The sequence below is a fragment of the Bos taurus genome, chromosome 19 (genome assembly GCF_002263795.3).
Source record: "Bos taurus isolate L1 Dominette 01449 registration number 42190680 breed Hereford chromosome 19, ARS-UCD2.0, whole genome shotgun sequence".
NCBI lineage: Eukaryota > Metazoa > Chordata > Mammalia > Artiodactyla > Bovidae > Bos > Bos taurus.
Window position 1 is genome coordinate 34,932,222 of NC_037346.1, and position 17,340 is coordinate 34,949,561.

Consider the following 17,340-nt stretch of genomic DNA (forward strand, 5'->3'; position numbering starts at 1 on the left):
CAGTCACAGAAAATAAAATGGTTAGAATAAGACCAGTAATAGAACTGTTTTGGAACTCTCTGCTGGAGGCTTACAATTTCCAGGGGAAGACTTAATAAGTTGTGATTAATTTTCAGTCAGTTTCAGCTCTTTGTACAATTTCAGGTTCCCTTCTCCTACCCCTAGCCATGTGGCAGGACCATGCACGTGTTCTTGGATCAACTTGCACATAGCTTGCGGGAATGAGGGTGGGTGTCCTTTGTGCCTGATCGCTGCATCTGATCAGAGTGCAGATGAAGAGCGGCAGCCACTGTGGGTGTACCCCACCACCCCCGGATGAGGTGTCTGTCAGGGAATGATAGTGGGCTGGGGCCCTCTTTCCCCTTCTGAGGAGCGAGACATTAAAGAGTAGGACACTCATAAACAATTTACATGAATGAGAAAATTAAAAAGTGACTGTGCACATCCAGGGAAGGGTTCAGAAAAAAAGTCTGAGAAAAATTGAAGTTTACACCTTTAGCTGATCCTTGGCAAAGAGCCTACAAAGTAAAAATGACAACAACAACAAAACAGTAAACCCCTGGGAAGGGGGATTTAAACGTCCAGTGTTCAACAACAAAACCAAGACATACAAAGGAACAGGAAGGTGTGGACAGCATGTTGAAAGGAAAAATGAATTCAACAGAATCTGTCCATGAAAAAGATTAAACGGCAGATATATTAGGCAAAGACTTTAAAACATCTGTGTTAAAGTTGCTCAAAACAAAGATGCTCAAAGAACTAAAGGAAGATGTGGAGAAAGTCAAAAGAATGTGTGAACAAATGGAAATTGATAAAAGGACAGAAAACCACTCGTTACTGACTGCTTACTATATGCCAGGCATTATTTTAGGGGCTAGAAATACAGTTCCCTGCTCTTTTGAAATGTCCATCTTGTGAGGAAAGTGAACAGTAAACAGCTTAAACAAGTGAAAATATTGACTGTGAACAGGCCAACACAGAGTAGTGAGACAGCAGTGCAATACTGCAGTGCAGAGTGAGGGAGGGTCACTCACTCCGCAGGGAGACGTGAAACCTGGATGATAAGAGCGATCTGTTTCCTTCCTTCTTATGCCTTTTCCCCCTTTATTCTAGCTCATGGATTTAAATACATACATATATGCATGGAATTAAGAATAAAACAGAAAAATCAAGAAAACTAAAATTTGGTTCTTCAAAAAGATCAACAAAATGACGGTGACTGCAGCCATGAAGTTAAAAGACGCTTAACTCCTTGGAAGAAAAGTTATGACCAACCTAGATGGCATATTGAAAAGCAGAGACATTACTTTGCCAACAAAGGTCCATCTAGTCAAGGCTATGGTTTTTCCAGTGGTCATGTATGGATGTGAGAGTTGGACTGTGAAGAAAGCTGAGCACCAAAGAATTGATGCTTTTGAACTGTGGTGTTGGAGAAGACTCTTGAGAGTCCCTTGGGCTGCAAGGAGATACAGCCAGTCCATTCTGAAGGAGATCAGCCCTGGGATTTCTTTGGAGGGAATGATGCTGAAGCTGAAACTCCAGTACTTTGGCCACCTCATGCAAAGAGTTGACTCATTGGAAAAGACTGTGATGCTGGGAGGGATTGGGGGCAGGAGGAGAAGGGGACGACAAAGGATGAGATGGCTGGATGGCATCACTGACTTGATGGACGTGAGTCTGAGTGAACTCCAGGAGTTGGTGATGGACAGGGAGGCCTGGCATGCTGCGATTCATGGGGTCACAAAGAGTCGGACACGACTGAGCGACTGATCTGATCTGACAGAGGAGTAATATGAGTGATTATATGCTAAAAAATTAGATAACCCTGAAACATGCTGAGAAACAGAAAACTTGCCAAGAATAGACCTATAACTAGCAAGGAGATTGAATCAGTAATCAAAAATCCAGTAAAGAAAAGCTCTGGAGCTGATTGCATCACTGGTGAATTCTACCAAACAGTTAAAGAATTAATACCAGTCCTTCTCAAACTAACCAAAATTGAAGGAGAGGGGACATTTCACAGCTCAGTCTATGAGGCCAGCATAACCATGATGCTGCTGCTAAGTCACTTCAGTCGTGTCCAACTCAGTGTGACCCCACTGATGGCAGCCCACCAGGCTCCCCAATCCCTGGGATTCTCCAGGCAAGAACACTGGCGTGGGTTGCCATTTCCTTCTCCAATGCATGCAAGTGAAAAGTGAAAGTGAAGGCGTTCAGTCGTGTCCGACCCTCAGCGACCCCATGAACTGCAGCCTTCCAGGCTCCTCCATCTATGGGATTTTCCAGGCAAGAGTACTGGAGTGGGGTGCCATTGCCTTAAGCCAAAAAAGATACAAGAAAACTATAGACCAATATCCCTTATAAACATCGATGCAAAAGTCCCCAACAAAATACAGAATTCAGCAGCATATTTTAAAAAAAAAAAACACATGAAACTGGACACGATGACCAAGTGGGATTTATTCCTGGAATGAAAGAATGGTTCAACATACAACAACCAATCAATGTAATACGCCCTGTCAACAAAATAAAAGAAACCCAGTTACCTCAATTGATGCAGAAGAAGCACGTGAAAAATTAAGCACCTTTTTGTGACTTAAAAAGTTCCACCCAATAGAAATAGAAGGAAACTCCCTTTTACATAAAAGCGGTATGTGAAAAACCTGCAGGAAACTTAATACTCGACAGGGCAAGACTGAAAGCCTTTCCTCCGAGATCAGGAACAAGGCAGGGATGCACACTGTCACCACTTTCATTCAACGTGGCGGTGGGAGCTAGCCAGAGCACTGGGATATCACCCTGCTTTCTCTATCCATCTGTGGATCGATGTTGAAGCTGTTTCCACATCTTGGCTATTGTGAATGGTGCCACACCGAACACTGGAGTGCTGATCTCTCTTTGAGATCCCAAATTCAGTTCTTTCGGATAAATACCCAGAAGTGAGACTGGTGGATCATAAGGTAGTCCTATGTTAATTTTTTGAGGAATCTCTATACTGTTTTCCCATAGCAGGCGCACCATTTGGACTCCCACCAACAGAGTACACAGGTTATTTCTTCACTTCCGTGATAACAGCCATCCTAGCACGTGTGAGATGATACCTCATTGTGGTTTTGATTTACATTTCCCTGATGGTTAGTGTGGAGAAGGCAATGGCACCCCACTCCAGTACTCTTGCCTGGAAAATCCCATGGATGGAGGAGCCTGGTAGGCTGCAGTCCATGGGGTCGCAAATAGTCAGGCACGACTGAGCAACTTCACTTTCACTTTTCACTTTCATGCATTGGAGAAGGAAATGGCAACCCACTCCAGTGTTCTTGCCTGGAGAATCTCAGGGACGGCGGAGCCTGGTGGGCTGCCGTCTATGGGGTGGCACAGAGTCGGACACGACTGAAGTGACTTAGCAGCAGCAGATGGTTAATGATGTCAGGCATCTTTTAAAATACCTGTTGGCCAGCCATGTCTTCTTTGGAGAAATGTCTGTTCAAGTCTTTAGCACAGTTTTAAACTGAATTATTCTTTTAATTTTTTCGCTATTGAGTTGTAGGAATTCCTTATATACTATGGAAATTACCCTCATCTGATATGTGGTTTGCACAGACTTTTAAAAATACAGTTCTTTAGAGCAGTTTTCAGTTCACAGCAAAATTGAGGGGAAGGTACAGAGTTTCCATATACCCCTGACCCAAGACATGCATTTATTACAATTTAAAAACCTACGCTGACAGTTTGCATAGACTTTAGTAAATACTTTGTATTTATGGAGTCGTTTACTCATTGTCGTATTTTTCCTTTTTCTTTAATTCTTTGAGGATGTTTATAAGAGTCATTTTGAAGTCCCTTCCTACTAAATTCAACTTTGGAGTCCACTCGAATCAGTTCCCATTGGCTTCTGTTTTCCTGCATGTGGGTCACACTTTCCTCCTTCTTTGCATGTTGGTAAGCCCTGGTTGAAAACTAGGCATTTTTGATAATAAGAGTGCAGCAACTCGATTTTATTTTGTCTTTCTGAGGTTGCTGTCCTTTGGAAACTTAGCTGGACTTAAACTCCAGCATCTCCCCCTGCCGTGAGCAGTCCCTGGTGTGTCTGTTCAGCTTTGTATTTTCATCTGTTTGTAGCAGGCACCTGTGAGTCTTTCGAATGTGGGAGTCACTGGTGATTTTGGTTTAACCCAAACACTTGGAGCTGCAGGCCTCACACCCTGCTGGTCTGTCTGTGGATGTGGGACACGCTCAAGCCTCTGTTGCTTTCACTTCTCCCTGTGCTTTTGTGGGTCATTCCCCCTTGTACGCTGCTCCCGTCAGCCAGGGCTGTGCGGAGACCATGACTTGGCCCTTTCGTGGTCCTCTCACTTTCCGGGTGTCTGTCAGACTTCTAATGCATCTGCTGCTGCCCCAACATGGACTGCAACCTTGGGCTGGTGAGGCTGTGTGTTTTCATAGTTCATTCACAACCGAGTCCATCATTTTTTGCCAGCAGAACTGTAGGTTTCTGCAGCCAATCCCAGCATAATTGAGTCTACCCATGTTGTAGTCAGTCAGTTCAGTCGCTCAGTCGTGTCCGACTCTTTGTGACCCCATGAATCGCAGCACGCCAGGCCTCCCTGTCCATCACCAATTCCTGGAGATCACTCAAACTCATGTCCATCGAGTCAGTGATGCCATCCAGCCATCTCATCCTCTCTCGTCCCCTTCTCCTCCTGCCCCCAATCCCTCCCAGCATCACAGTCTTTTCCAATGAGTCAGCTCTTCACATGAGGTGGCCAAAGTACTGAAGTTTCAGCTTTAGCATCATTCCCTCCAAAGAAATCCCAGGGCTGATCTTCAGAATGGACTGGCTGTATCTCCTTGCAGTCCAAGGGACTCTCAAGAGTCTTCTCCAACACCACAGTTCAAAAGCATCAATTCTTTGGTGCTCAGCTTTCTTCACAGTCCAACTCTCACATCCATACATGACCAATGGAAAAACCATAGCCTTGACTAGAAGGACTTTGTTGGCAAAGTAATGTCTCTGCTTTTCAATATGCTATCTAGGTTGGTTATAACTTTTCTTCCAAGGAGTAAGCATCTTTTAATTTCATGGGTGCAATCACCATCTACAGTGATTTTGGAGCCCCCAAAAATAAAGTCTGCCACTGTTTCCACTGTTTCCCCATCTATTTCCCATGAAGTGTTGGGACTGGATGCCATGATCTTCATTTTCTGAATGTTGAGCTTTAAGCCAACTTTTTCATTCTCCTCTTTCACTTTCATCAAGAGGCTTTTGAGTTCCTCTTCACTTTCTGCCATAAGGGTGGTGTCCTCTGCATATCTGAGGTTATTGATGTTTCTCCCGGTAATCTTGATTCCAGCTTGTGTTTCTTCCAGCCCAGCGTTTCTCATGATGTACTCTGCATATAAATTAAATAAGCAGGGTGACAATATACAGTCTTGACGTACTCCTTTTCCTATTTGGAACCAGTCTGTTGTTCCATGTCCAGTTCTAACTGTTGCTTCCTGACCTGCATACAGGTTTCTCTAGAGGCAGGTCAGGTGGTCTGGTATTCCCATCTCTTTCAGAATTTTCCACAGTTTATTGTGATCCACACAGTCAAAGGCTTTGGCATAGTCAAGAAAGCAGAAATAGATGTTTTTCTGGAACTCTCTTGCTTTTTCGATTATCCAGCGGATGTTGGCAATTTGATCTCTGGTTCTTCTGCCTTTTCTAAAACCAGCTTGAACATCTGGAAGTTCACGGTTCACATATTGCTGAAGTCTGGCTTGGAGAATTTTGAGCATTACTTTACTAGCGTGTGAGATGAGTGCAATTGTGTGGTAGTTTGAGCATTCTTTGTAGTAGTGTGTATCAATGGTTCCTTTTTATTGCTAAATAGTATTCTGTCGCATTGATATGCAAACATTTATCTGTTGAGGAACATTTATGTTTCCAGATTTGAGTTATTACAAGCCAAGCCTGCTGTGAACATTTGTGTCCAAGTCTTTGGATGTGTTCGTGTGGGATGCAGCGGGAGGGCTGCACCAGATGGAATGTGTGTGCTTCACATTTTATATAAACTTTTAATTCAGAATAACTTTAGATTTCCCCAAGAGTTTCGAAGATCGCATAGAGTTCCATTTACCCAACTCAGTTTCCCTTCCTCCTAGCCTCTTCCTTTGCTTTGATTCCTCAACGTGAAGAAACTGACATCGGTACATTGTTATTAACTAAACTCTAGACTTTATTTGGATTTCACCAGCTTTTTCACCAATGTCATGTTTCTGTGTCCGGATCCAGTGCAGGGCACACAGGTGTGAGGTCTCCCCAGTCTGCGCCGGCCCGTGACAGCGTCCAAGCTGGCTCTTTCTTTCGTGCCCTTGGCCGACCTGAACAACATTGGCCAAGTGTCCCGTGAGAAGTGAAAGCAGTCCTCTAACCCGGGCTTCCCGTGGGTTTTTGCTTCTGACTGGACCCAGTCACGGCTTCGGAAAGTCGGCCAAGTAACCCTTGGCGTCAGGGTGGGCCACTCAGATGTGACCCTTCTGCCCATTTTCCGCGTGTGAGGGCCGCTGTCCTTGTTCTGCAGAGGGCGCCCCCCACAACCCCCAGCAGCGGGCAACACCCTCAGGACAAACATCCATGGATCACTAGGTATTCTTCTGTCGGGCGGAGCAGTTCCTCTCTTTCCTTGCTCATTCACTCCACCACAGAGGATGCACATTTACACCTCGGGTACAAGCCAGTTCTGCGTTACTTACGCAGTCCTCGCATTGTTCCAGTTTGGACCTTGGTAGGCTCCTCGCCACTGCCACCTGCATCCCTCAAGGCGAGGTGCGCAGGCGCAGTGGGCGATGCCGCTGACTATGCAGACACATGTGGGAGGCGGGTGGTGGGCGGTGGGGGCGCAGGCGCACTGGGAGGCAGGCGGTGACCTCGCAGGCAGGCGCAGTTGGCAGCGAGCTCATAGCGCAGCAGGCGGGAGCACGTGGGCAGCCACCGCAAGGCTACGGTGGGAGGCTGGCGATGAACGAGCACGCAGGCGCAGTTGGCGGTGGGTACACGTGACCTGCTGGCGTGCAGACGCAATGGGCGGCTGGCGTACGTGCGTGGCAGGCACGCAGGCGCAGGGTGCGGCCAGCGTACGTGGGGCCTAGGTACCTGCCGACGCCATGAGGCCGTTACGCTGGCAGGTGGCTGTGGTGGCGGCTGCTGGCCTCGCGCTGGCCTTGGAGACGCTGCCCGCCGTGTTGCGCTGGCTGTGGGTCAGGCGGCGGCGGCCACGGCGCGAGGTGCTGTTTTTCCCATCGCAAGTGACCTGCACAGAAGCCCTGCTGCGGTCCCCGGGTGCCACACCCTCAGGCTGCCCGTGTAGCCTGCCTCACGGCGAGAGCTCACTTAGCCGGCTGCTGAGCGCCCTGCTGGCCGCCCGCGTCAGTCTGGAGCTCTGCCTGTTCGCCTTCTCCAGCCCGCAGCTGGGCCGCGCCGTGCAGCTGCTGCACCAGCGCGGGGTGCGCGTCCGCGTGGTCACCGACTGCGACTACATGGCCCTCAACGGCTCGCAGATTGGCCTGCTCCGCAAGGCAGGTAGGCCGGGTGCTGGGCCACGGGAGGTGGAGGCAGGACGGGGGGGCGCTTGGGGCAGCGTGGGAGGACTGGGGAGACACTCGCGTCCCTTGGCAGCCTTGCAGGGTCTGGGGAAACTCCGGGGTGTCCAGAGGAGCTTCTGTGCAGAGTCTTTAGCCCAAAACCTGGGCGTGAACCCTTGAGGGGCCGAGGCTGGAAGCAGGTCCGCCAGCAAAGCCTGTCAGGGACCCAGAAGTCTGTTCAGGGCACAGGTGCGTGGAGATGGCAGTGTTGGCTTAAGGACCAAACGGAGGAGAAGGTGTTTTCTCTTAAATTAACCAGTGCGTCTTCTTTCGGGGCATCTGAAATGAATGTTTAAAATAAGGTAAGACATGGAGCTGAAATGGTTAGTTAGTGAGCAGGTAATTTGTTTCTTCAGCTGCCGAATGGCAGGGAAGTCAGGTCTCTGGCGGACCTGCCCCTCGCTGGAGTGGGAACAGCGAACCCGGGAGTATGATAATTGTGAGGATGTTCTAAGTTCACACCTGCCTTACTTGGAAACTCCTCCGCCTGCGCTGGCATGGTGCTGTGTCCTGCGCCAGCGATTCGGAGTCTGAACCTCTTGCCCTTCTCTCTGTCACTGAGGCCCCTGCAAAGGTCATTCTTGCATTGGCGACCATTTGACCTGCCCGTTCTGGTGGCCCCCGTGACAGGCGCGTGGGGCCCTTGAAAACTGTCCTGGCTGCTCTCAGCTCACCTGGGATGGGAACACAGGGGCATCCTCCCCTGGTCTTCACATCTGTGCAGGGCGGGACGGAGACTTGATTTCAGTGTTGAGGACGTTGACTTCGGCTCTTTCTGGCAGCTTTTCGATCCTATGTTGGTCTGTTGTCAGGGAAGCTTGGCTGTTTCAGCACAGCGGTTTTGTTGTAGAGAACCGTAGGACCTCAGATTTGGCAAGAACCTTGAAGGGACCCTACGACCAGATTCTAGCTAAACCTTGACTCTCTTCTGAGGATGTCCCTGCGGTTGTTCTTCTCTCACCACTCAGCCGTCTCCTTGTGTTTGGCTGGACAGGTTCCAGGCTCCGGGTCTTCAAGTGCAGAACAGGACAGGGAGGTCTGGCGGAGCAGGAGCCCTGGAGGTGCCCGGGAGGGTCATGGGTGGGGGCGCACTGCTGTGAGGAGTCACCTGCGTGAGGACCTGTTTTGTGGTGCGAGGAGCGGCAGGCAGCCCTGTGGCCAAGGTGCATATGTTGAGGCGGGCACACGAGGGGCCCTGAGCCTCAGCAGGAGGGGAGGCCGCGTCAGCTGGGTGGTTATGGGGCCAAAGCTGAGGCTTCAGGTCTGGGGCCTGGTGTCTTCTCTGTGGGCGCCCCCGGGCTGGTCCCCCAACTTCACGAGGTCCTGATTACAGGAGGGATCTGATTCTGGGCCTGAGTGAGACCTTAGGGGCATGTGAACCCAAGATCAAATGGGTTTTGCTTCAGTCGCTGCTGGCTCATCTTGAAACCAGTAACTGGAGGGTAATGCATGTCATATACACTGGAGGAGGTGGGGAGTCTCCCCCAGTCAGGGCTGGAGGCGTTTCCAGAGGAACTAACTCTCCTGTCCCTGCTGCCGGCCGGCCCTCCTCCTGGGGCTAGTGGGCCCGGCCCCTGCCTGGCTCAGCGGCTGTCACCACCCAGACCTGACGGTGCCCATGACACTGGGCACAAGCAGCAGTCAGTCCTGTGAACACATCCATGCTGGAGAAGGAGCCAGAACTCAAGCAATGGACAGCGAGAGGAGGGGCTAGGGAAGGAGCAAGGGGCTCCCATGTGGGGGCGACCAGAGCCCCTGCCTGGCCAGCAGCTCCGTCGGTGGATGGGCAGCAGTGACGTCTCGCTCTTTGCAGGGATCCAGGTCCGGCACGACCAAGACCTGGGCTACATGCACCACAAGTTCGCCATCGTGGACAGGAAGGTGCTGATCACTGGCTCCCTCAACTGGACCACGCAGGCCATTCAGAACAACCGGGAGAACGTGCTCATCGTGGAGGACGAGGAGTATGTGCGGCTCTTCCTGGAGGAGTTCGAGCGCATCTGGGAGGAGTTCAACCCCACCAGGTTCTCCTTCTTCCCTCAGAAGGAGAGGGCTCGCTGAGGCGCTCCAGGCCACGGCCCCCAGGCTGGAGTCCTGCCGAGCTCCAGCGAGGAAGGGTGGCTCTCTTGCATTGAGTAGTGATGTTCCTTAGAGAGAGTGCGGGCTTAGCAAGGACAGAGACTGCCCTGCAGTGGAAGGGAGGCGCTTCGGACTGGGTGCTTCCATCAGCAGCAGATCCGAGTCCCTTTCCTGATTCTGAGGCCTCCCGGGTCCCCCAACACTCCCTTGCACCCCCCAAGCTCCCTTGCCCTCCCCCACATCCAGCCTTTGGAACCTGGGTGACTAGTGTCCAGAAGTTGCTCCTGTTTGCACGTTAGGATTGTAATTTTTGATGTTCTTACATTCAGGGGAGTTTGGTTGTCTGTGTAGACTTGACCTTCACCACGACACCCGAGGCTGTGCTCAGTACCCCTGAGGCAAGGTGGGTCGTAGGGGTGGCCTCACCGCGCTGTCTTGATTTCTGGCACGGATGTGACATCTCTGAAGTGTCGTTCCCCCCAGCCCCTGCCAACGTAGTGTGTTTCTCTCGATTTAAAGTTACCTTGGACTTAGGATGTCGGGCAGGTAAACCCAGACAGAACTCAGCTGAAGTTGTAAAGCATGGTTCTTGGGTTGGAAGTCATGTGGCTTCACGGAGACAGTGCTTCTCCCCTGAGCTGGGTCCCCCTGAATAAACTTGCTCCCGTTCCTGTCCAGTTGCGTGTGGTCTGCCTTTTCATGCAAATAGTGGCTTTGCGGGGTGGGGACAGCATCCAGCCATTTAGAACCCATTGACCAAGCTAGTCTCCCAGAGAGGAGTGAAGACCTGGGGGTGTTCTTGGGGAACCCCACTGTCTCCCAGAGGAGTGAAGACTTGGGGGACCCTGGCATCTTCTGAGCAGCTGAGCTGACTCCCAGCCATGCTCCTCAGTGGCTGTCCGGCCCGTGGGGCTCAGCGCCTGCAGCCCCCTGTCCACAGGGCTTGCTTCCAGAAGTGCCAACCACCCAAGACCAGCCCCACCATCAAGGCTGCTGTTGACAAAGTTGTGAAATGGTTTCATCCCATGTAATGTTTTATTTCATTTAATTTGATTTATATTGTTTTCATTATAGTTATCTTTGTGGTGGGAGTTTGAACCTAACCTAAATTTCAGGTAACAGGCATTCTGTTCTGAGGGCCTGAGGAGGCGAGCACTGAAATCAGCCTGCAGAGTGGAGGCTGTCTGTCCCTGCTAAGGGTGGGCGACTGCATGACGTGACCAGAGCCCTGCTACGACGGGAGAGGCGTCAGGAGGGGCAGCTGGGTCGCAGCAGGGCTTGGGCCAAGCCCAGCGTGTCCAGTCCTCCCAACGAGCTGGTGGGGGTCACTGCTGAGGCCGTGGGAGGTCCCAGGCTTCCAGCTGGTGAGGTCGGTGCGCTGAGCTGTGGGTGTGCACTTGGTGCCGAAGGCAGTTCAGGCCGAGTCTGGGGCTTTGTACTGGATGGCAGTTGTCCGGAGCGCGTCCAGAGCTGCGCAGGCGCACTAAGGAGACCCTGGAAGTGTAGCTGACATGCCTCGGGGCAGGAACCGGAGGGGACTTGTGTAGTGTGTGTCCGAAGCTTCATGCTTTGTCCACCAGATTCTGGCATGAACAGGACCTTTACAGGAAGTAGTCAACCCCCGGAGGCTTGGCAGTTACTCCCTAAGAGGACTAGAGGTGGCCCCTCTTACTGCCCTCCCACCCCCGCCTCACAGCCTGTCGTTCAGCCTGTAGTTTGGGTTCAAGCTTGTCATTTTAACCACGGGACAGGGACGCAGCCTAACGGTATACGTGGAGTGTTGGCACCGTTACATGTAAGGTATTTTAAACTTGTGAGAACTTAGTGATAAAAGAAATCTCCTGGTGGTAACAGTGTGACTCTGTCAGTCTCCCTGTACCTGTCAAATTCAGGAGAACGTTGGAATGAAACCGTGCGGCTACGTTGCTTGTGCTGAACTGCTTTTTTAAAATAGTTTTTAAATTCATTTTTGGCTGTGCTAGGACTCCGTTGCTGCGAGGGCTTCCCTTAATCGTGTGGAGCAGGGGTTCCTCTTCGTGCGGGTGCGGGCTTCTCATCGCGGGGCACAGGCTCCAGGTGTGCGGGCTTCAGGAGTTTTGGGGCACGGGTTTAGTTGCCCCTCTTTACCACTGGGCCACCAGGGAAGCCCCTGAATTGGTTTTTAAAGCAACTGACTACTTTAAAAATAACACTTCATTGAGATTCACATACTATAAAAGTCACTGTTTTAAAAGTGTGCAGCCGAGTGTATTGATGGTATATTAACAGATTATTAGTTGTCAGTATGTTAACAGAGTTATTTGGTTGTTATTTACTGTAGTAACGGGGTTGTGCAGCCATAAGCACCATCAGTTTTCAGAGCATTTTCTTCACTCCAGAAAGGAGCCCTGTTTGTGCGGGTTTACCTGCGGCGGCTGTTCCGTGCGTGGCGTCCCGCAGCCTGCGGTCTCGCTGTGTCTCGGCGTGCCCCTCCTTGGCCTAGTGCAGTGTTTCTGAGGGCCGTCCGCGTCGTGCCAGGTGTCGGTGTGTCTTTACTTCTTTTTATCACTGAATCGTAAGTCGCTGTATGGACAGATCGCATTGTGTCTACCTGTTTAGCAGTTGATGGACACTGGGGTTGTCTCTACCTTTTGTCTGTTGTAAATATAATGCTGTAAACACTCACAGGTGTTTGTGTGGACATGTTCTTGAGTCTCTTGAGTATATATCTAGGAATGGAGTTGTTGGGTCATAAAACTCTAACCATTTTATAAACTGCCAGATGGTTTTCCAAAGCAATTGAACCATTTTATATTCCCACCAGCAGGTATAAGGATTCCTTTTTCTTCACATCATCACCAGCAAAAAAGCAATTATTTGACCTTTTTAAGTCAGTTTTTAAAATGGAGGTATAATGAGGTACAATATTATGTAAGTTTTAGGCATACAACAGTGATTCATAATATTTGAAGGTTATAGTCCATTTAGAGTTGTTATAAGATACTGACTATATTTGTATTAAATATGTTTGTAACTTATTTTGTATACTGAAGTTTGTACCTCTAAATTCACTACTCTAGTCTCACCCCTCCGCCTCCCGTCTCCCCACTGATAACCACGAGTTTGTTCTTTATATCTGAGTCTCTTCCTTTTTTGTTGTTTACTAGTCTCCTTTATTTTTTAGATTCCACGTGTGATACCATACAGTATTTGTCTTTCTCTGACTTTGCTCGGCATGATACCCTCCAAGTCCATGCATGTTGGCATGATTATCTGCAAACGGCATTATTTCCTTTTTTTTTTTAAATGGAAGTATTCCTTTGTGCGTGTGTACCAGAACTTCTTTACCCGTCCATCTGTGATGGGCATTTAGGTTGCTTCCAGTTTCTGGCTGTTGTAAATAGTGCTGCTGTGAACATCGGGGTGCATGTATCTTTCCTAATCAGTGTTTTCATTTGCTTTGAATATATGCCCACAAGTAGAATCGCTGGGTCACGTGGTGGTTTTTAATCTGAGAAGCCTCCGTTTCTCAGATCCGTAGTTCTCCGTAGTGGCTGCAGCAGTTCACGTCCCCACCAGTGCTGCGGGACAGTGCTCTTTGTCCCGCATCCTCTCCAGCGTGTGCTGTTTGTAGTCTTTTTGGTGATGGCCATTCTGACAGGTGTGAGGGGCGTCTCACTGCGATTTTAATCTGCGTTTCACTGATAATTAACGATGCTGAACATCTACTAATGTGTAGTTGACCATCTGTATGTTTCATTTATAAAAAATTTCTATTCAGGTCTTCTCCCCGTTTTTAAATTGGGTGGTTTGGTATGGCAAAACCAGTACAATATTGTAAAGTAATTAGCCTCCAATTAAAATTAAAAAAAATTAAATAAATTGGGTGGTTTGTTTTTTTGATGTCAAGTTGTATGAACTGTTTATACATTTTGCATAATAACCCCTTATCAGTCATATAATTTGCAGATATTTTCTCCTATTCAGTAGCTTGTCTTTTTGTTGATGGTATCCTTTGCTTTGCAATTTTTAAATTTAATTAGGTCTTATTTGTTTGTGTTTGCTTTTATTTCCTTTGCTTTAGAGACATAAAAAAATATTGCTGCAATTTAGGTTAAAGAATATTCTATCTATATTTTCGTTTAGTTTAATGGTTTCTGGTCTTACATTTAGGTCTTTAATCCATTATTTTAAAATGAAAGTGAAGGAGATCAGCCCTGGGATTTCTTTGGAAGGAATGATGCTAAAGCTGAAACTCCAGTACTTTGGCCACCTCATGCAAAGAGTTGACTCATTGGAAAAGACCCTGATGCTGGGAGGGATTGGGGGCAGGAGGAGAAGGGGACGACAGAGGATGAGATGGCTGGATGGCATCACTGACTGGATGGACGTGAGTCTGGGTGAACTCTGGGAGTTAGTGACGGACAGGGAGGCCTGGCATGCTGCGATTCATGGGGTCGCAGAGTCGGACACGACTGAGCGACTGAACTGAACTGATAGTTGATTTACAGTGTTGTGTTAGTTTCAAGTGTACATCAAAGTAATTCAGTTGTGTGTGTATATATATGTGTATATCCATACATATATGTTGCTAACCTTTTCAGATTCTTTTCCGTAAGAGGTTATTAAAAGATACTGGATGTAGTTACCCGTACTATAAGTCATTTAAAAAAAATCTATTTTACATACAGCAGTGTTTGTTAATCCCAAATTCCTAATTTATACCCCCTTTGGTAACCAAGTTTGTTTTCTATGTCTCTGAGTCTGTTTTTGTTTTGTAAATGAGTTCATTTGTATTTTTTTTTAGAGTCTACATAAAAGTAATGTATTTGTCTTTCTCTGACTTATCTCACTTCCCATGATAAACTCTAGGTCCTTCCATGTTGCTGCAAATGGCATTATTTCATTGTTTTTATGGCTGAATGATATTCTGTTGTTTACATGTATTGCCGCCTCTTTATCCATTCATCTGTTGATGGGCATTTAGGTTGCGTCCATATCTTGGCAGCTTAAGTCGCGCTGCTGTGCACACTGGGGTGTGTTACCTTTCTGAATTAGCGTTTTTGTCTTTGCAGATGCATGCCCAGGAGTGTGACTGCAGGACTCTATGACATCTGTCATGCTGTCCTCAGTGGCGGCTGCACCAATTTACGTTCCCACCGACAATGTAGGAAGGTTCTCTTTTTTCCACACCATCTCCAATAGGCCCTTATTCCATTTTGAGTTGATTGTTGTGTGAGGTGTGAGGAAATGTCCCGGTTTCTTTCTTGTGCATGAGGCTGCCATTTCCCAGCAACCATCTGACTTTACCGTCACCAGCCTGTTGGGCGTGACGTGCTGCCTTCTTGGGGTTTTACCTTGTATTTCCTGAAGGACTGGTAACGTTGAGTTCTGTTCATGTAATTTTTTCACCTTTTATATAGTCTTTGGAGAAATGTCTATTCAAATCCTTGACCCATTAAAAAAAAGTTGTGTTGCCTGTTTATTGTTGGCATTGTGAGAGTCTTTGCATATTCTGTATGCTGGCCCCTTACCAGAAGTGTGACTTGCAGGTGTCCCCTCCCACCTGTGGGCAGTCTGTTCACATTCTTGGTGGTATTGTTCACAGTGTGTGTTATTTATTTTGGTATGGTTCAGTTTATCTATTTTTACTTTTCCTGTTTGTGCTTTGGTGTCTTGACTAAGAAATCACTGCCCAGCCAGGGATCACGAATGGTTTGCTCTTTTCTCTGAAAGCCTTATATTCAGGTCTGTGAAGCACTGGAGTTAATTTTTGTATGTGCTGGAATATAGGGCAGCGGTCCCCAACCATTTTTGAACCCAGGACTGGTTTCGTGGAGGACAGTTTCTCCGTGGCACGGTGAGGTGTGGTCCAGGCGGTGGTTCGAGCCATGGGGTGCAGTAGGGGGAGCTTCGCTTGCTCTCCTGCCGCTCACCTCCTGCTGTGCAGCCAGGGACTGGGGAACCCTGAATTAGGGGGTTTGACTTCATTCTTTTGCCTGTGGGTAGCTGCATGTCCCAGCACTGTTTGCTGAAGAGGCTGTTTCCCCCCCACTGAATGGTCTTGTCATCTTTGTTGAAATCCATCTGCTGTTAATGTAGGGGCTTATTTCTGGACCCTTGGTTCTGTCCCATTATCTGTATGTCAGTCCTCATGCCGGTACCAACCGTCTTGATCCCGGAAGCCTTGCAGTTGTCCTGGGACCCAGTAGAGAGAATCCTCCGCTTCATTCGTCTTCCCCAGCATCGCTCTGGGCCGTTGTGCATTTCCTCAGGAACCTTGGGCCAGCTGATCAACTTGATGAAGGCAGCTGCGATTTGTAGGAGTTGCCTTGAATTGTAGGTGAAACTGGAGAGTACTGCTCTTCTAACAATATTGCATCTTCCAACTCATGAACAAGGGACACCTTTCCATTTATTTAAGTCTTTAAAATTTTTTTCAATAATGTTTCATAGTTTTCAGTATACAAGTCTTACACTTGAAAAAATGTATCCATTTCAGATTTTTAGTAGTGTAGAGCAGTCAGTTGGTTTTTGTATATGAGCTTTGGATCCTGCACGCTTGCTGAGCTCATTTTTAATGATTTTTTGGTGGATTCCTTCGATTTCCTGTACGTGGGTCCTGCCCTCTGCAGGTGGAGGTAGACTCCTCTCCTTCGGCACGGCCACCTCTCCTCCTCCTGAGCTCTGGCTGGTCTCCAGCGCAGTGGGCAGAGATGGCAAGAACACACATCCTTGTCTTGCTCCTGGGCACAGGGGAGCTTTCAGTCTTCCCGTCGAGTGTGATGGCAACTGGGTTTTTCCTAGCTGTCCTGAAATGTTGAGGGTGCGCTCTTCTGTGCCTCATTTGTTGAGTGTCTTTATCACTTTCCCAACTGCCAACTGATTTTTAAAATTGTACTTATATTGCTTTAAAATACAATGTGTGTTAAAGCTGAACATCGCTGTATTACATCAGTGTCCCAAAGCCATGTGTACATTTGTTTGACCAGAATAATTTTTTAAATGGGTAAAAAGACTATTGAAACATCTTGTCAACAGTTGAACCAGTGCTGGAAATGTTTGCATCTTAAGTTTACTTTGGTTACCTTTTACAGATACCACAGTTGATTTCTAATATTCAAACTTTAGTTAGTGTTTAGCTGAGTGAAAGTTTGGATCCCCACATTTTCACACATTTTATTCCAACAGCGCTAGTATTGCTGGGAGTCAGGGTGGGGGAGGCAGTTTCTTATTTTAAATTTATATAGCAGGTCACAGCCAGAACTTTAAAAATGCAGTGGGATAGAGACTTGAGAGTATGTCCCAGGAAGGGCACATTCTTTTGTGACGCAGGTTGTGGCTGGGTGTGCGTGCCTCCTAGCTCATAATGTAGGGTGCGTGTTTTTTTAAACGGAAAGGAAAGCTGCTGCAAATAAAGCTGCTAGAAGGGGGCAGGGGGGGGCAGTTAGTTCCTTCTTCTGGTTGGTATTTCTTTCCATCCTTTTGGCCCCTTGAAAGTTCCTATAACTGAGCCAGTGTGTCTTAATTAGATTATGGGTGTAAAATATTTTTAACTATTCACTGTGTGTGAACATGTGAAATCTGATTTTAAAATGTTGACAGCTCACCCAAAACTTAAAAAAATGGGTTTTGTAAAAGTTAAACCAAAACTCCATT

At 48.0% G+C, this 17,340-nt stretch overlaps 1 protein-coding gene across 1 annotated transcript; it reads left to right on the forward strand.

Annotated features, from left to right (window-relative positions):
• The first annotated feature begins 7,124 nt into the window (after positions 1–7,124).
• On the forward strand, positions 7,125–9,935 carry PLD6 (phospholipase D family member 6). The gene is made up of 2 exons (NM_001271990.2): positions 7,125–7,561; positions 9,437–9,935. The coding sequence occupies exons 1-2, from the start codon at positions 7,147–7,149 to the stop codon at positions 9,682–9,684; spliced, it is 663 nt and encodes a 220-aa protein (NP_001258919.1). The 5' UTR covers positions 7,125–7,146; the 3' UTR covers positions 9,685–9,935.
• The last annotated feature ends 7,405 nt before the right edge of the window (positions 9,936–17,340 follow it).